Source organism: Staurois parvus, unplaced genomic scaffold (genome assembly GCF_062004578.1).
Source record: "Staurois parvus isolate SC_StPar_1 unplaced genomic scaffold, SC_StPar_1.0 ptg000011l, whole genome shotgun sequence".
Taxonomy (NCBI): Eukaryota; Metazoa; Chordata; class Amphibia; order Anura; family Ranidae; genus Staurois; species Staurois parvus.
This window is the reverse complement of record NW_028317807.1, coordinates 16,487,058-16,507,919: the sequence shown is the minus strand read 5'-3', so window position 1 is coordinate 16,507,919 and position 20,862 is coordinate 16,487,058. Positions and strand designations below refer to the sequence as shown.

General features: G+C 39.9%; 1 protein-coding gene across 1 annotated transcript in view; it reads left to right on the top strand.

Annotated features, from left to right (window-relative positions):
• KLF7 (KLF transcription factor 7) overlaps positions 1–20,862 on the top strand; it is a 215,671-nt gene that overhangs the window by 181,814 nt on the left and 12,995 nt on the right. The window contains exon 3 of the mRNA XM_089671169.1: positions 5,721–5,844. Within this exon, the coding sequence (XP_089527295.1) occupies positions 5,721–5,844 (124 nt within the window). The remainder of the gene's footprint in view (positions 1–5,720; positions 5,845–20,862) is intronic.

The window sequence follows — 20,862 nt, the reverse complement described above, 5'->3', positions numbered from 1 at the left end:
TAGGATAGTAGTTGAGAAAGAATGTTGATGTCTGTCAGGGGGTGATCCTGTGTCCAGCCTGGGTCTGGATTTTGCCAGGCTGCTGGATGTAGGAGACAAGGGGGGAGAGGACTCACCAGGATCTCCTGGGTAGAGCGATCCCTTCAGCCTGGGGTCTGGATGGTATGCAACCTGGTGGTCTGTGTTCTCCCCTTGCTGCTGTTGCTGGGCAGATGAGCCGTTCTGCACCATCTTGGCTGCAGGGAGCGAGTGCCAGGAAGAAGCTTGTTATTTTGTGATGGATGATCCGGCGCTTTCCTCCTGCGAGTCATAGCCCGTTCGGATGGCGAGGGGTTAATGGCTCTGATGAGCTGTTTATTATTCCCTGGGGCCGTAGTGTGCTGAGGTCAGGCTGGCGGGCAGACGGAGCTCTCTTCAGTGAGTGTCCATCCCCGGAGCAGGCGGCACATGCGCCCCCAAAAAAGTTTTTTAAAGTTTGTGTTGCATCAAACGCATGGTACTGAGATACATGCGTTTTGGTACATGAATGTGCACAAGAATTAATGTGGCAAGAATGAATGCCATGGCTGCACATCTGCAAAGGGGTAGCGCATTTTTGTGCATTGTAGGAAAGTGCGTGATTGTGCACATGTTTCTGCAACACACTGGTGTGAACAAAGCCTTAAAGAGTCACTTCTGCTTAGAGCAGAGTGGCTACAAAAGGCAGAGTGTGGAAATCCATTGGATTTGCAAATAATAACTCATTTCTTTTCAAGCAAAGCATCTTTGAAACTGAAATCTGTAATATGATCTTTCTTTAATCATGATGTGTATGACCAGCAAAAGCCTTGTATCCCACCAAAATGTATCTTTAGTAAAATAAAAAAAAAAGGCCAACAAAGTGATTTCCATCAAGCATAAGGATGTATTGCACATATCGAATTGCACAGACCCAGCAAAATGGTATATTGTATTGTAATCTGCTGGATGATACTGCTGCTATATAAGATGCACAAGGGATAGCATTGTTATAAAAATAGATTGTGTAAGTTTGTCAGATAGGCTACTTAAAGCCTTACTTCTTTCGCTTCATTTTCTTTATCATTTTTGCAAAGTTACATTTCACCACTATGGTCTGAACTCTGTAACAGCTTTGTAAAAACTTAATGTCAACAGAAAAACTGATGATTTTTATAGAATTCTCTGTAATTATGCATTGGGAGGCTGATAACTGGAAAAACGTAACATCAGCTACAAAAATAAACTAATTACAAAGAAAAGGATTACAGATCCAGCATGACTGCAGGAAACACAAACAATTAAAAATGTACTTATTAAGGTAGTTTGGAGTCGAGTCTTGCTGTGTCCAGAATAGATCAGCTCTGTCTGCCTAATGATCTATGATTGAAGCTGGCAAAAAATGAGTTTGGCTTGTTACAGCACCGGTGCATCGCCTGCCCATTAATACTTGTTCACCCATAAATGTCTAATTACATACATGGATTTCCAGCACATCGGAGTCCCATAAACACTTGAAAAAATCACTTTGAAATGCTCTCTTTCTGGACATAAAACATGATAAGCGATACTCAGGGGGACAATGTGCATTGCATCACAACCCAGCACCTGGAATAATAGCCACTTGTCACATTTTCTGCCCCTGGAAGGGTCTACATAACATTCTCTCTGCCTGGTGATCTTGTTAATCTATTATTTAAAGTTATTTAACATACAAAAGGTTATCCTGCTTGAGTCCTGAAACAGAGGGAAACTGTCAATTGTATGCCAGCATCTTGACACTCATCAAAAAGCTGAATTCCAGGTATAGATTTTATATCATAGCTACATACAGAGGCGTAGCTTGAAGCTTGTGGGCCTTGATGCAAAAGGTTATTTGGGGCCCCCCACTACCGCCACCGCTTCCACTGCATGATTGCCCCATCACCCTGTGCAGGTGAAACTGGAAACTCAGGCCTGGGTGGGCCCCTGCCCTCGGACTTTACTGAACTACCTACGTTGGGTAACATTATTATTTATTAATTACAGGTACTTATATAGCGCCGTCAATTTACGCAGCGCTTTACATATATATTGTACATTCATATCAGTCCCTAACCCTCAAGGAGCATACAATCTAAGGTCCCTAAATTACATTCATACATGCTAGGGCCAATTTAGAAAGGAGCCAATTATCCTACCAGCATGTCCTTGGAGTGTGGGAGAACACTGGAGTACCCAGAGGAAACCCACGCAGGCACAGGGAGAACATGCAAACTCCAGGCAGGTGGTGCAGTGGTTTTGATTTGAACCAACGACCCTAGTACTGCCAGGTGGAAGTGCTAACCATTTAGCACTTGTAAAACAATGGTAGACAACCTTTGAGAGGTGGAGATCTACCTGAACAACATGAAAGAAATCAAAGGCCATCGGGGCTTGGCATCTTTTTTTTTTTTTAGAAATTAACTAGCAAGGCCTAACTAAACAGTACAGAAAATTTTGAAAAACACAATAAAACAAATGTTGCTGTACAAACTTAGCTTGAAGTTTGGTTCACACTGTGTGGGCTGATTGCGGGTACTGGAATCACAACTGTTCCCACAGGCAAATAGTGCTTCTCTTACGAGATGTGCGGGCTGCCATTCATTTTGCCATTCATTCTCAGCCCATATCACGTTTGTGGGTGCGTCAACCAGAGGAAATCGTTTTCTTGCAGCCGCGTTTTTAAAAAGGTACATGCAGCTTTTCCCTGCAGGAAATGCAGGCACAGCAGCCCATTCAAATGAATGGGCTGCCGTGCCCAAGCAAATGCAGGACACACAGCCCGCAATAGTGTGAACCGAGCCTAAAAGTAGAAAGATTTAGTCAGTTGAGCAGTGGACAGTGTCAGTAGGGCAGTGGACTGTGTGTGTGTAGACAGTGTCTGTAGGGAAATGGACGGTGTCAGTAGGGCAATGGATAGTGTCAGTAGAGCAGTGGATGGTGTCAATGGAGCAGTGGACATGTCAGTAGGGCAGAGGTTGGTGTCAAAAGCGTAGTGGTTGATTTCAGTCAGTAGAGCAGTTGACGTGTCAGTAGGGCAGAGGATGGTGTCAATAGAGCAGTGGATGGTGTCAGTAGTTTTTTATTTTTAGGATTATTTTTTACACTTTTTTAAATTATTGTTTACAATGTATTTTTTAAATTATGTTTAAAATTTTTTTAGCAGCTCTGTTGGGGGGCTTTGGTGAAATATCAGGGGTCTTATCAGTCCCTATCAGTCCCTCGGCTGCACTGGACTGTCAATGAATGGGAAGTGCTCTGTGCTGAGCGGCTACCTATTCATTCAAAAACTGAAGCATAGTAAACACAGGTTACTATGCTTCAGCACAAATGAACACAGTCAGTGATCAGTACTGATCACTGACTGTGTTCATTAAGAAAAGGAAGGGGCCATTAAATAATATATTTACAGGCCCCTTTCACTGCTCTCCATCCTGCAATAGATCTCCCACAACAGCCAGCGAGAGGAGCGGGGTGAGCAGGAAGCACTGTGAAGGGGACCAGAGGAGCACACAGGGGGGCCTGGGCTGCAGAAGGAATAGGAACAGGAGGGGTAGCGGGGATAGCATTTAGTACACCAGATCAGCTGTATTTTCTTTCAGCTGCTGAAATCCTGCTTTTCCTCCCCCGCTTCCTAAAGGCATTCAGCTGCTGCAGGAAAATAGAGCTGGTTAGGTCTTGTAAATGCTGCCCTCCCCCTTTTGTCCCTGTTCTTCTTGCTGCCTGTGCCCCATGGTGCATGCATGGGGTCACCATTGCAATTTTTGTGACCTCTATTTCTACACCCATGGTTACATAGGTCCAGCTTGGAACAATGTAAGTATACATTTTCCATACCTGCGGGACTGCAGTGGAAGCAGGGAATCAAAGTAGTTGTTGCAGCTGACATCACATCATGGTGTCAACCACCTCTCCTCTTCATCTCATCCAATCAGAGAAAGCCTTGAATTAATTGAGAAGTGCAAGGTGCTCTGCAAATGGCACCTGTGCAGAGCAAGCAACCCTCTGTTGTTACTATGCAGTAGAGCAGCTGCTCAACACAGGACCCTGAAGACTGCAGCGATCACAGTAGTGATTTTCCACATCTTCAGCCGTCCCACAAGTATGGCAAAAGCATACTTATATTGATCCAAGCTGGACCAATGTAACTATCCAATAAAATCCAAACCTGGAGTTCAGCTTTAAAGGAAAAGTAGGGCCAAAGCTCTTTTGGTCCTTCCTTTCCTGTGAACACAGGAGTGCAGAATGAAGTATTTTCAGTTGGCAACGGGCTGAAGTCACAGAGCCAGACCAGACTCTGGAAAGATCCAGAATTTAATATCGGGATCCACCCAGATGACTGACAGGTAGCTGGGAGCCTGAGCCAGCTGTTCCAACCCCCTCCACAGTCTGGCACTCCAGTGAGTGCTGGAGGGACAGAGCAGAGAGCCAGTAACTGACAGTTACCACTTTCTGCTCACTGAAGACTGAGAACTGAACAGCAGTGTTTAATTGCTCAGTTTTTGGCCTTAGAGGAGATGGCAGAGTATGATTTTTTTTTTTAAGAATCCCGAAGTTCTCGTTTAACAGTAAACCACAAAAATACTGAAAATCCTAAACTGAATCATATTTATTTCTCATGACGTCTAATTTTATATTCTGTCACAAAGATACTACTTTTGCCGTAAGGGGGAGGTTTGGAATCTTCAAGTTTTTTTATTGCTGTTACTTCCCTGTTTGAAATAGCAATAAAACACATTAGTCTATGCCATTTTTTTAATTGCTGTTTTTGTTTTTCACTTCTTCCCCTAGTAATAATAGTCACTGAAACAGGAAAAAAAGAAAAAGTTGTAAAAACTAAAGAGAAGTTCTACATCTTCCCCATTCAACACCTTAAAGGTCCACTCAGTTTTTCTGCCAATTAAGATTGCTCATCTCTCTGTGACTGCAGTAGCAAGATTGCTGCATATAAGTTCTCAAACCTAAGCATATTCTATGTCGTTAAGTGTGGCCCTATGAGGTAGATATTTCAACACAGTAGCATGACTCCCTCTGCTGCACAGGGGAGAGAGAGACTCATTGTGAAGTACAAATGTTAACTTTGTGGGTGGGAGATTTTGCTACTACAGTCCTCAAAACATACCAGAAGCCAGTTCGTGAGTCAGTCCATTAACATCTAAGAATCATGCAAATATCCATTTTGGCTGAACTCAGATATATCCGCAGACAGTTTATTTTTCCTTTCTTTTTTATTTATTTAAAAAAGCTAGATATTAAAGAAAAACACCTATCAAAATAAAAAAAAATTTTTTTTAGCAAATACAAAATAATGAAAGGGAAAAAATGTTCTAGCTATTTTTTTCACAACCCATGAGAACTCTTAAAGCCTCTGTAAATCATTAGTTATTGCCGTGCATTGCATATTAATGTGAATCTATTGCCAAAACGTATATTTCTTTTTTTCGTTATTGGATAGAGAAGGGAAAGGTAAAAAAATCCTGTGAAGTTTTTATTGCTGGGGGATGTTAGGGAAGAAAGTGCCTCTTCACTGATAAAGCCCAGAAAGTTTCATTTTTATTCAAACTGAAAAAGCCAAAGCATTTCAGGGGCTACAAGGGGCCACGTTCATCACAGCTGAAAAACCAAAGACTTGGCTGAGTGATCAGATTTTTAAATGTATGATAAGATTTTATTTCTCACAATTTGTTTGGATTTTTTTGCAGGTGAGAAGCCATATAAATGCTCTTGGGAAGGGTGTGACTGGCGTTTTGCTAGGAGTGATGAGCTTACGAGGCACTACAGAAAACACACAGGGGCAAAGCCATTTAAATGCAACCACTGTGAAAGGTAAGCTATTGTTACATCATTATGTAAATGGAAACCATATTCTGGGGGTAGTCAACCTTGGTAGTCCAGCTGTGGTAAAACTACAAATCCTGTCAGGCCTCTAAGAGTTATACCTGTGACTCTCTGTGAGCAACATCCATGATGGGTGACTGAGACACAAAATATTTTGCATAGACCAGTACCGCTCTTTGCACCCATGCCTAGCATACTATACCATCTGATGCACATATAGATCCACGAATACTTGATGGTGGAATTTCCCGCAGGCTTATACATACCAGGGGCGGACTGACAACTCATGGGGCCCCCGGGCAATGGGGGATCATGGGGCCCCTGTGTCCTCGCCCACACTCAAACCACACCCAAAAAAGCCTATGAAAGGTACCAGGGGCATCTAATGGGCCCCCTAATGACCCCGGGCCCTCGGGCAGTGCCCGAGTGCACAAATGGTCAGTCCGCCCCTGATACATACCTATGAGGGGCATTACTTTATGACATGCTTAATGTCACGAGCTAACTTATGAATTACTATATGCTCATTTCTGCCCTACTGTGAACCGGGCTCATCATAGTACCATTAATGGGAGACAATGTTTTAAACCATCGTTTTTTAGAAATTGATTTACCTCTAATACCAAACAGTATGTGTTTGCATGTGTTCCTGAAGAAGTAAGTGTTTCTGAAATGTGTTGAGCTTTTTATGTGTTATATATAAACAGGAACTGAATGTATATGTAAAGTGTATGTTGCTGTATCACATGAATGTGGTCACTACTGTGTCCTTTTTTAAATTGTAAAAAAAATTTAGAATTTTATACTATTTTTCTTTTCGTTCACCTTCTGTGGTTACCTTCCATCTTATGTATGCCCTTAAAAGGTCGAAAATAGTTATTTGATGTGTATTGGTTGGATGTTTGCATATAAGCATGACACCTTCCTCCATTATTGAAAAATCACTCTGGCTGTCAAAGTTGTGCAATCCTTCACAAACTTGTAGTTCCATAACAGTTGGAGTGCCAAAGTTTGCCTATCCCTACCATAGTCTTTCTTAAATATTTTTAGATATGCATGTGAATATTTAACCAATTGCTGACCGCCTCTGTACATCAGCAAGACAGCTCGGCTGCACTGGATCATGAACCACGTATTTGGTACTGATCCGTCTGTGCTGTGATTCGTTACAGCACAAGCTGATCAGCTGTCCCAACCAATGATTGACTGCCTGGACCCGCTGATCTGCTCAATAATTCACGGGACACAGCTCTGTGATAATAAATAACACAGAGCTGTGTTCACTGACAGGCGATCCTGCTGTTTTTTTCATTCCTTGCTAAGAATTTTATGAAGAATTTTTTTTTATTGGATATATTTCATAGCAAAAAGTAAAAAATATTGTTTTTTTTTTAAAAATGTTCAGTATTTTTCCATTTATATAATAAAAAATAAAAAATCCACCGATAATCAAATACCACCAAAAGAAAGCTCTATTTGTGTAAAATAAATTATATAAATTTCATTTGGGTACAGAATTGCATGACTGTGATTTGTCAGTTAAAGCAGCGCAGTGCCGCATAGTAAAAAATGGCCTGGTCAGGAAGGGGGTAAAACCAATAGTTAAGAGATCCAGCCTCTGCATTTGTCTTGGGAGCCACTGTCACCAGAAAAGAAATTGAGGAGGACACTCATCCCAAACTGTTTAGGGGGAGTTTACCTCCTTTGGAGAGATTACTTCTGACTTCCTGTAGTGTCTACAGAACAGGAAGTGAAGAAAAATCTCTGGATTGGGACATGCTCAGCAAAATAGTGACATAGGGTTTATCCATTTTTTATTTAAAGTTAGATATATTGTATTGTTAATGCTTGAAAAAATTGTTTCTGTGTATATTGTGTCTGTGTATAATGTTCTGTTGTTGCATCTCTGCTCTTCTGAGGTTTCTAACAAACTCAAAATTGGTTTTACTCTAGAATGTGGGTAGGCAGCCTCAGTACTCCACCACAAATGCCATGATTCTGAAAGCCAAAGCATGACTCCCAGATGGAGAGGCATGATGTGATTTCCATTCATTTTGTCCTCAATCCTGACCAGTTTCCCAGTTCTTGCCAAAGAAAAGCCTTCCCAGGTGATACTTTCATCATGTATGACCTTGGGAATTTAATTCTTCAGGTCTTCAGCCTTACATAGCTTTTTGCGCTACAAATGCAGTATGTTGATTTTTTAGGCTTACTTCCCATCAGTCTTCTATAAAGCTCAGCTTTAATCCATGGATGTTTTCTTTTTATCATAGTATAGATCTCTCTAGTTCCTTCAGAGTTACGATAAGTCTTTTGGTTGCTTCTCAAACGGATGACCTCATAATGAGGTGATTTACTAAAATTGGTGCACTCGGAATCTGGTGCAGCTGTACATGGTAACCACTCAGCTTCTAACTTCAGCTTGTTCAATTAAGCTTTGGCAATAAAGCCTGGAAGCTGATTGGTTTCTATGGAGAGCTGCACCAGATTTTGCACTCTTCAGTTTTAATAAACAACCCCCACTGGGTTTTGGTGATTAGTTTTCTATAGGTTGTGATTGTTGTACAGTTTACATTTTTTAATGATGAATTGACCAGTGCTGTAGGGGTATGACAACAGATTAGAATCTTTTTTTTTTTTTATAATCAACTTTGATTAGTGCTTCTCTAGTACTTTATCTTAAATTTGTTTTGATTGCATACTGGTCATTATGATGGTGTCTATTAAGATATGTTTCCTAATAAAGTCTGAACCTTCCAGAAACATGTATTTATTTAGAGAACAGTTGACATTTAGGGCTTGTTTACATGAATTAAATTCTATATAATTTTCAAGATGTGGTAAAGCAGCAGTTGCTATGCATTCAGGAGCTGATACTGTCATCTCCTAAATGCCAATTTTTTTTCAGGCAAAGTTGTCATGCTCCATGTGGCCAAATTAGGTCAATGATGTCATGAGCATCCCTGCCCATTTTTGTATGTCAGCTGTGGGTTGGGGAAACCTTCGCCCACAGCCCTGAACCCAGTTTAGAACAAACACAAGCTCATGGTTTATAAATATTTCCTTAAATCCTTGGTGGAATCCATTTAAAATGGTATTAAACCCAAAAGCAAATATATATTATAATTATAATATATGTGATGACTGCATTCATTTTCTTTTTCAGTCTTTCTTCTATTTCATCTGGTGATCCAGCCAGTAAGTCTGTTGTTTTTCAAAAGAACAAGCTCTCCTACAGATGCTCCCTGTGCTCCTTCATACAGAGCGGAGGGGCTCTGATACAGTAGTTTTGTTACTGGCCAGATCACCAGGGGAAAACAGAGGGAAAAAAGTCAATTAAAAAGAAAACTGATGCAGCCATTACATCTAATGATTGGTAAGCTGCAATATATTCCCTTTTGGATTTTGGGTTTACTATCACCTGAAGTAATTACTGTATGTTAGTGAGGCAGTTGAATTTTCCAATACTTTGTTAAGGGGTTTCACAACAAAAAGGTGAATATTTATGCAATCAAGACTTTTCTTTTTTTAATTTGAAAAACATTTGGAAGCAATGCAGATTTTTTCTCATTTTGACATAATGAGATATTTTTAATTGTGATGAATAGCGACATATCATAATTTAATATGTTTTAAATCCAGTTTGTAATACTACAGAATGTAGAAAAGTGTATGAATTATTACGTAAGGCACTGTACATAGAGAAGCAAACAGCTATACTAGCAAATTATATTTGCAGGCTTTACATTCTACTTCATCATACTTATTGATTGTGTTTCCCTGCTGCTGTCTCTCAGTGCAAGTCTGTGGGTCAGGTCTATCCTGAGAAAAAACAATAGACGTTCATTTGTACTATTTCAGCAGTCATTGTGGATGGCTGTAAGTGGCAGATATATTCCCAGGAAATATTTCCAGGGATGTATCTTCCCGTCCTTGAACAAATTGGAGTATTAGGGCAGTCATATATGGATTGAAATTCAGCCGGTTCAGCAGGAACCGGACAAATTTCAATCCATGAATGGGCAGGCTGGCTGTACAGACGTCAATCTACCAATTGACTCCTGTACAACCAGCCTGTTGGGTTTTTCCCAAACAATAAGTGCTGTCAGGTATAGCCAGCAACGCTGATCAGTGTATTCTCATGGCGGAGATGTCTCCCCACTGTCAGAATATAAAGCCACGGCGGGAGTGATTCCCCCATCCGCCACAAATGTGTGGATCTGAAAATCAGATCATTTTTCTTTCAGTCTGCTGGCTAATAAAAAAAAAATATTATTGTATAGCCAGCTTTAGGATCAACCACGTTTCTTATCTAATGTGTCTAATGTTTAAAAACTGGAGAATCACTTGCTGGTAATATTTATGTCTAGCCTACGCAGAGTATGCTAATAATTGCCCTGATGGAGCATTTACACATGTGCACGGATGGAGGGAGCATTTACACATGTGCACATGAAATAACCAGTAATATTAAACAATGAACAGATTTTTAACCATCCAGTAATTAGAAACATGGACATTGTATCAAAAACCAAAATATCTTATCAAAAATATGTACATGAAAAATGGTTGTTCACCACTGTTCACATGTATCTGCAAATCCAGTGGTTACATGTGGCTAGGGATAGATGACCTGCCCTGGACACAATGGTGTAGATTTACTAAAACTGGTGCACTCCAAATCTGGTGCAGCTATGCATAGTAGCCAATCAGCTTCTAACTTCAACTTTTTTCTATTACGTTTGGAAATAAAACCTGGAAGTTGATTGGTTTGTATGCAGAGTTGCACCAGATTTTGTACTCTCCAGTTTTTGTAAATAACCCCCAATCTGTCCACGTCAAGAGCCAGTCATTTGTGTCTAGCTACAGTTAACCACTAGATTTGCAATTACGTGTGGAAGTCCAGAGAGTTCTGTGGCTCCTGTCAGCCTGTCATTGTTTTGCTCAGGTTTCCAAGCTCCAGCTGTCTGCTGATTCTTGCTGCAGAAATCCAATTACTGGACCTTATAGAACATGTGAATAGGTCCTTGGTGTGGTAAAGCGCATCTAAACCTGATAAACAGTTTAACCTATTTTCAGACATTTCTGTCTAATTTATTATTCCTGAATCAGCCCTGCAGTATTTACTGGCATTTGGTTCTGGACTAGTTCCAGCTCTAGTCTTCTTCCAGTGTTCAGCCACGGAGCAGTGCAGCTGGCGCCAATCTGCCCTGCTCTGCAGCCAACGAGACCTAAAGTTGGCCATAGATGGATTGCATCTCAGCCAGTTCTGCAAGGACCGATATTTGATCAAACTATGGGCAGACTGGTTGCACTCGATTTTGGTGGCAAATTTAGCCATATTTCCTTAGGCAAAAGGAAAGGAAACACAATTGTCACCTAGATGTTTTTGATGGTTCCCACAGCACTTTATTTAACAACAAAATATGTCATGCCTTAGGAAAAAAGTTTTGAATTTTGCAGGGAAACAGGTGCACAGGTAATCCTGTTTTACAAAATATAAACTGAAATACTGTGAGGTTCACATGCTCAGAAGCAGCTTATGTTATCTTCAGTGTCATAACCTGTCTCATTTGCTTTTGTGTTGGAGTTGGAGGCACATACGATACTATTGACTTACAATGAAAACAGCACTAATATAAATGAATCCACAGCAGCCAATTAGAGATAAGCATTAATTGATCCAAGAATGAAATGTCTGTCTATGCACATTACCTTGAACCATCGTGGTTTTGTGTTAGTTACATCCAATGTGTTAATTGTATTTTGAATGGTGCACAACATTAATATTATTTAAAGCCACTTCAAATTGTACTGACAGACATTTTTCATTTCCCACTTTAAGTCAGTCTCCTGGCAAAAATGTCTGCTTCATTATGTAGCAAGTAAATGGCTAGAAATCTCCCAGAAGGAACAAGAATTCTTGTATAGGGAAGACAAGTCTAAGGGTGAAGGGAACAGAGTGCTAGAGTAATTACAAGTGACAGCCCTGACATTATCATCTTATGAAAGCTTGGTAGCTGAGACCTAGTAGGCCAGGCAAAGCCTCAGTCAGGCTATTGTCAACGTTATTGAATAAAGATGTGCTTTTAATCACATTAGAAAAGGGCTGAGGAAGATGAGTTATCAGGCCAAAGAACTCAGGGGTAGCATTAAAAGAAAAGGCCAGGAAAATGTCTGTAATACAATCACCGTTATATATTTAGCTTCTGGCAAAACAACAGGTCAGGAAACAGGAAGAAAGTTTTTGCTTTTGATTTTATAGAAATGTGTTTTCGTGAGCATCCTGCCTATCTGAAACCTTACTGCCCCCTCCTGTGACATAGTATTTTTGAGTAATCGGAGAAAACACATCCTAAGAAATAGCTGCCAGACCTTTAAAATGTATTTTTATCCCCAAATGGATTCAAGAGTAAATCTGGAAATTAAGTTAAGTTATAAGACTTGGTTGAAGGAAGGGCTTTGTGTGAGAATTAAGTTCAATTTAGGTACAGTGGGGTCACTTAAAGTAGAAGTTCACCCAAAACCTAACTAACTCTAAACCAGCCACATTCTAAAACAAATCTATCTAGCTCTGTAAAGGAGAAATTGTTATACACAGTGGCATCCCTAGGGGGGTGCGGGCCGCACCTGGTGACACCATTACAGGGGGTGCAGAAGCAGGATGCCAGTAGAGCTTCTGGACTCTGTGAAGGTCCTGGCCAGTTATTGGGGTGATCCTGGATTCCCGGTATAGTGACAGCTGCCCCCGGTGTAGCGGTAAAATGACTATCCCGGACCCGTGAAGATATGTATGCCCTGAAGCAACTGCGCATGTGCCAGTTTCGGCCGAAGAAGCCGATCTCCGACTTTAGCACAGAGCTGCCACAGTTAACCCCTTACAGGCTGCAAACCACTGAAGCTGATCCCGCAGATCACTATGGGTTGCAAGATCAGTTAATCCCATATAGGTTCAACCTATACGGGGGTTAACTGATCTTGCAACGCATAGTGATCTGCGGGATCAGCTTCAGCAGTTTGCAGCCTGTAAGGGGTTAACTGTGGCAGCTCTGTGCTAAAGTCAGAGATTGGCTTCTTCGACCTGGAATCGCCACATGCACAGTTTCAGGGGATACATATCTTCACGGGTCGGGATACTCATTTCACCGCTACACCGGCACCGCTCATTCCTCTCTGGAGGGGTGACACCACGTGTTACTGCACCGGTTGACACCAACCCTAGGGACCCCTCTGGCTATACATACCTTTTCTGAAGCCGTTCCAGTCTCCAGAGGTGGACGCTGTGTGCAGAAGAAAACCAACAACAACTGGGAATTGCCTGGGAAGTGACGTCACCTACAGATTTCCATTGTCAGCTGCCTTTCCTACACACGGTGACACACTGAAGCCGCCGCTCACAGCTCAGAGTGGTACTGGATTGGAGCAGCTTCAGAATAGGTAAGTGGAGTGATTTCTTCTTTACAGGGCTAGATAGATTAGTTTTGAAATGTGGCTGAGAGTAGGTTTAGAATTAGGTTTTGGGTGAACTTCTACTTTAATTATATACATGTTTTTGTTGCAAAAACCTCCTTACCATTAACTATCTGGTGCCAGGATCTTGTCTTTTTGATTTTTGAGTAAAGAAAAAAAAGCAACTCATAGTGTAGTATTTAAAATACACTTTGACAAATTTATTTAGGTTCCACGTACATCAAAATATAAGATAACCAGCATGGTAAAACAAGAAGGCCCACACCTCTGCCGACATCTTTTTTGATGATGAAACGCATCGGGTGGAGTCTTACCGTGTGACGTCACTCGCTCTGGAGGGATGCCGGCTATCTTGTTTGTTTGAAACTTCTTGTTTTACCATGCTGGTTATCTAATATTTTGATGTACGTGGAACTTAAATACATTTGCCAAAGTATATTTTAAATACTACACTATGAGTTGCCTTTTCTCTTTACTCATTCCCTGACCATCGGATGGGAGTTTCTTCTATTTGGAGATCATTGAAGGTGAAGAAGTTACTTTTCATCCTGGAGGAGATTTCTATTGAGGATCGATTGCTGTATCGATGTTATAGCACACTGCGCTTGTTGACCGACTTTGTACTGTCAAGATTTTCTGGTAAGAGGCCAATCTGTTTTAGGTGTATGGTGACGGTTTTGGATCAAACTTTTTTTTATGCACCTGATTCCATTCATTTGGGGACTTATATGGACTTCATTTTCACATAATATTATTCTGTAATTAGCGCTGCATTTTCTTCTATTTATATTATAAAGAATAAAACAGCCTGGGTTTCAATAGTTGGTTAATAAGAAATTATATCCAAGTCCTGACTTAATCCTGAACACCACCATAACACCTTCACCAGCCTGTTTTTCTTTTCTGATACCTGTTGCTAGCATGGTACACTGCATTAGCCATACAGTAAATAGAGGCAGGAATGTAGAAATAGGCCCCTTTCACATGAGTGGATTGATCAGGGCCACCTGTCCATTTTTCAAGCGGACCCATTTGGATGCTTCATTGCTCTCTATGGAATGGCGGGTGTAAGTGGATATATGTCCGTTTACACTCGCCTGCATCCAATTCGATCCGATACAATCCGCTGAATACAGATGGATGGGGATCAGTGTAAAAGGACAGGTGGCCCATTTCAATCCGACAGCCCATAGAGGACATAAGCAAAGCAGACACGGACCTGTCATCCGCTTGTTCAGTGGGGATCAGCGGGAAGTTCCCCCACTGGGCAAGCGGATCCGCTGTCGAGTCCGTCCCATGTGAAAGGGGCTGTAAAGGTAATACAGTTTGTTGGCTAACTGAAAATATTAGGCACAATGCCATACAATTAACACATATTTGCCTCATTGGCTCTTCATTTCACTTTCAAGTATTTGCTGCTTCTCATCTAGATCCTCTTGTTTATTGAATAAACATTTCAATACTGGGCACTTTCACTCCCTTCCTGCCCAAGCCAATTTTCAGCTTTCAGTGCTGTCACACTTTGAATGACAATTGCGCAGTCATGCAACACTGTACCCAAATGACATTTTTATAAATTGTTTTCACACAAATAGAGGTTTCTTTTTGTGGCATTTAATCACAACCAGTTTTTTATTTTTTGCTAAACAAATGAAAAAAAGACAGAAAATGTTGAAAAAAAAACAACCTTTAGCTTCGTTTCTGTTATGAAATTTAGCAAATAAGTAGTTTTTCTTCTTCACTGATGTGCGCTGATGTGGCTGCACTGATGGGCACTGATATGCTGCACTGATGAGGCTGCACTGATGAGTTGGCACTGATAGCCACTGATGAGGTGGCACTGATGGCACTGATATGCTGCACTGATGGGCATCGATATGCTGCACTGATGGGGTGCACTAGTTGGCACTGACATGCTGCACTGATGGGCACTTATATACTCTACTGATGGGTACCTATATGCTGCACTGATGGGCACTGATATGCTGAACTGAAAATCAGGGCACTAATGATCAGTGCCCTAATTATTAGTTAAATGTCCTGTCACAGGAAAGCCAGTTATCGGCTTTCCTTTTCTCAGACAGTGACAGCACTGAGTAAAATAAATGCAGATAACCGACACTTGTTTACATGTGATCAGCTGTGATTGGACACAGCTGATCACATGGTAAAGAGCCAACATCATTAGCTGTTTAGCCTGATCAGTGATGCGCAGTGTCCGAGGGACACAGTTCACCATCTATTGTTGTGCTGCAAATGAGACTACAGCTTTAGCCAATCAGATTTAGAGTTGGTGACACTGGGGCCATCTAGCAGGCATACAATGCTGAATTTTTAAGTTTACAGACAAAAATTGATGGGTTATTTCAGGTAGGTCATCACTGAGACCTAGATGTGAAATGCACTGCCAAATCTAGAGTTTAAAGCAAATCTTCATTATTATTTTTTTTTTTTGCAAGAACATGGTATAGGCGGAATTTAATTTGATTGACAATAGTTTTCACTTTTTTCACACTGTAAAGCTATCTGGTGGAGGTTTTGCCCATTCCAGGCCATGTTACCCCCTCCAGCCTGTGTTCATGGTGTGCATGTGCTGGAACTAACATGGAGGTGAAGCTTTCATCAATCACTGTCTTATATCACACCCCACATCACACCCCACAGTGATTAGCAATAAATACAAGGAAATGGAGAAAGAGAGAGGGGAGTTTCATTTATATATGTATATGCCCAGATGTGACTCTATAGTCGTTTGGGCTGCACAGATAAGAAAAAGGAGGAAATGAACAGCTCAGAAGAGAACTGAAACTGGAGCATACTCGGTAGATGTGGAAAAGGTTGGTCTACACAATCTCAAACTGCAGAAGGAAACAGACCAGGAGGGAGGGACAGAGAACAGTAGGATCAACCAGGTTTTTTTTTTTTTTGCAATCTCCACAAAACGAATGCTCTAGTGGTAAAGTAAGTAAGAACACAAAGTAATATAGCATACATTCACAGTTTATAATGATTTGGGGTTAATGAGAATTTTGCCCCTTAATGATCACTGTACTTATGGGAATATAAGTGGGCATTTTATTTTTGGCTATTTGCATGACACTATACCTGATGAAGAGAACTGAGTGTTACCAAAGCTTACATTACAAAATATATTCAACTTGCCAGTAAAAGGCATCACCTTTTTTTTCACTTTCCTGTGCATATTTATAGTGATGTGGTAGGAGGAGTTTTATATGTGAATGTAATATAAGGCACATAGACAGCATCAGCTTCAAAGCCATGGCGGCCTGCCCAAATGCAGATTCAACTACCTACTGATTGTATCTTTAGTAAAATTAATGTACAATGGACTAAATATATTAATTGTAAAACAAATACCTTTTCTAACAGAAGCAGATAAGGAAAAGAAAATGATAAAAAGAACACACAACGTAAAATAAAACCCATGACAAATAATTATGCAAACAATTAATGCAAAATATGCAAATAGATTAAAAGCTAAAGCAAATAGTTACAAGGATAGCCCTGATTTTTGATCTTTACCGTTCTACAAAACTATAGCTAATATGGATGCTTCATACTAGTATACCGCATAGCTTCTTCTTATTTTCACTGTGTATATTTATATGTTCAACATCCTTGACAGAATCTTGTCATTTTATATGCAATAGCTGTAAAGGCTATTGTTATCTGTTAGCAAACATATTTTTCAATGTATTATTCAAGGTGGCTTAAGGATTACTAGTAATTCTGGAAAGCATTCTGCCGTGAATAGGAATATTCTATCAACTTTTTAGCTATAACATATCTTGTCCCATTGTGCTTGTATAATTTCTTGATGTATCCATTGTATCCATTAGGAAATGTTCATATATTCATTCCATGTTGTCACGGATGACTTGCAGATAATGTAATGCTGTGTACATGCAGTAAACTGCAAATAACTGTATACAGCTCCTTACACTGCTTCCCCATGGCAACAACATAAAGTGAAGATCTGTACAATGAATCAGGTTAAGAAAGAAATACATTGACTAAATTGTGAAATTTGTAAAGAGTATTGAAAAAAAATATTGGGGTAGATTTACTAAAACTGGAGCACTTAGAATCTGGTGTAGCTTAGCATGATAGCCAATCAGCTTCTAAATTCTTAGAAGCTTGTCAAGCTTGTTCAATTAAGGTTTGGCAATAAAACCTCGAAGCTGATTGGTTTCTTTGCAGAGTTGCACCAGATTTTGCACTCTTCAGCTTTAGTAAATAACCCCCTTGCCTTGTTGGCATAACCAAGTACATCTTGACACAGATGCCTAATAGAATCCATAGGTGTCTGTGGCCCCTAGTTTCTCAGTAGTGAACACACGCAGATAGCCTGTGATTTACAGTAAACCATTCTGCTTTTAACCACTTCAATACTGGGCACTTTTACCTCCTTCCTGCCCAGGCCAATTTTCAGGTTTCAGTGCTCTCACACTTTGAATGACAATTGCTCGGTCACGCAGCACTGTACCCAAACTAACTTTTTAACATTTTGTTCACACAACTACAGTTTTCTTTTGGTGGTATTTAATCACTACTGGGGTTTTTATTTTTTGCTAAAATAACAAAAAAAGACCGAAAAATATAAAAATTTGCAAATAAATGTTCTTAATAAATTTAGGCCAATGTATTCTGATACATTTCTTTAGTGAAAATAACCCAAATCAGTGTTGATTATTTAGTCTGTAGAAAAGTTACAGAGTTCACAAACTAAGGGACATATCTGAAAATTGATCAATCCTGAATTATTGACAGCCAATCTAATTTCTTGAGGCCCAAAAATGTCAGAACAGTACAGATATCCCCCAAACAACCCTTTTTTGCCAAGTAGACAGTCCGACATATTTCATAAGAGGCATGGCGAGTTTTTTTAAGTTGTAATTTTTTTGTCATAATTTTTGGGAAAATTGATACATTTTCAGATATATCCCATAGTTTGTGAACTCTATAACTTTCCTACAGACTAAATAATAAACACTGATTTGGGTTATTTACACTAAAGAAATGTAGCAGAATACATCTTGGCCTAAATTTATGAAGAACAATTATTTATTTGCAAACTTTTACAACACAAAGAAAAAAGGTGGGTTATATTTAAATTTTCAGTCATTTTTTGTTAATTTAGCAAAAAACAAAAACCCCAGTGGTGATTAAATACCACCAAAAGAAAGCTCTGGTTGTGTGAACAAAATGATAAAAATTTAGTTTGGGTACAGTGTTGCATGACTGCGCAATTGTTATTCATAGTGTGAGAGTGCTGAAACCTGAAAATTGGCCTGGGCAGGAAGGGGGTGAAAGTGCCCAGTAATGAAGTGGTTAAATGGTTTTACACTATGGAGTTCCCTCTTTCTTTCCTCCATATGGTTCCATGTATATGAATGAGGATTGTCCAGTTAAGAGGTTGTAGGAATCATTGACATCTCTGCAGACCTTTGCTCCCAGAGCCACTGTGCAGTAGCTGGTTTATATATTGACCAGCCTGGAGCTCTGGTGAGTTTATCCAATATGTTTGGTGGTGGATAAGCACGGTGTGTTGGTGTTTTTTTTAGGACACACAAGAAACAAATACACATATATAATGTATATGTGAATTTCAAGGATTTCTTTTTCTTGTATCACGTGATATCATGGACTATTAAGATATAGACACATTGTTTTGCACATATAATTATTGTTTTACATAATTTTTGTATTAATTAGCACATTTATGTTAATACTTCATGATGAGGGGTGTTAGATTTATTAGAATATGGTAATATTGGTTGAACATATACAACACCTCATAAGGATGCTTTTACATGTAACACTTTGTTTGTTTTGCACTTTAGTAATGTTTGTATTTGAATACAGTGAAGGTCTGTAGATCTATGATATAAGTATATGAATGGGGTGTTGGGGAGCGCTGCTTTAAATAATTTTTCATTTCATTGCTTTGGGTTTCCAAAGAGGAGACAGCTGCTTTCCCCCTGTATGTTTTTTGTTTGTTTTTTTGTTGTTTTTTTTCCCTTTGTTTTTGGGGTTAGCACCCTATACATGTCCAGTGTCACCATCCTTTAGAATTCATTTTTGATCAATATCAGGGTTTGCATAGGCATTTGGTGCACACAAAATGGATTTATATTACTTGTTGTTTTTGAGGAATATATACATAAATGTTTTTGTGCCTGGAGTTTACCTTTCAGTACTGGTGGCAACTGTTTTTAGGGTGAAGGTGGTCAATAACTGCAGTAATGAACAAACATTTCTATTTTGTGACCTTTGGGATTCTGTAAAGAGATTTAATAATAATACAACCCTAGTATACTTAGAAGAAATCCGGGAAACATTTATATTTTCCCATACAGTGGGGCTGCGCCTGCACTGCATGGGTTAAATGCTTTTTTACGTCTAGGGGCTCTGAAATTAAAGACTGGTCCCCACCTGTCCTGCTCCCCGCATGCTAGCGGTGTTGTGAATGGGCTTTTCCTGACGTCTGCATTCGCATCGACCAGCTCTGGATGTGAGGACAGCAGGAGCAGTCCACCGCTGGACGTGGGGGAGCACGGTTTTACGGAGGATTGGAGGACAGGGTAAGTACAGCTTATCCCTGAGCCCCTAGACAAAACGAGCACTTAACCCATGCAGTGCGGACACAGCCCCACTGCATGGAAAAATACAATTTCTTACCGGAGTTCTGCTTTAACATCACTCCGCTAATGTATAAAACATTTATTGTTCCATATATATAGGGAGGAAACTGGACAGCCATTTATTGTTTTGGATTGCTACTGTTATCACAAATGTTTATCCAATAAGTAATTTGCACTTACAGAAGTCAATGCTTCAGGAGTCAGTTAAACATGAACTAGAGAATTGCATTTTATATAAAAAGAAATGACCACCAATGCCACTAACAGCTGTTCTCTTTTGACTTGCCTTCAGATGACAAGATGAGGGCCCAAAGTAAATATTTAAAAATTGTATAGATAATCTGACATTTTTAATGATCAAACTAGAAATTATACTAAAGCTCATCACCACACTCATAATCTGACAGTACAATCTCCTATAGATTTATGAAAAACTATAGAGTGCAAGTGCCTGCCTACCAAGACACAAATTGATTGATAGTTCAGTTAACGTGATACTAACTCTTCATTTATTTTTATGAAATAACAAACAAGTTATACTTACCTGCTCTGTGAAGTAGTTTTGCACATAGCTGCCCCTTCTTTTTGCACTGACTCCTCCCCCTCAAGAAGTGCCCCTCCCCCGATCCACTGCTTTATGCGTCCACAAGACACATAGAGCCATCGCTCCCCCCCACAGTCTCTTCTCATTGGCTCACTAGCTGTAATTGAGAGCAGTGGGAGAATGCATAAAGGTAAAAAACCTTGAGCCTTTAGAATCACTTTAAATCCTCATATTACATAGTTTTGGTACATCTAAATCTTACCACATGTTACAATTTGACTGTACAATCTCCTTTAGATGTACCAACAACTATGTAGTGCAAAGATG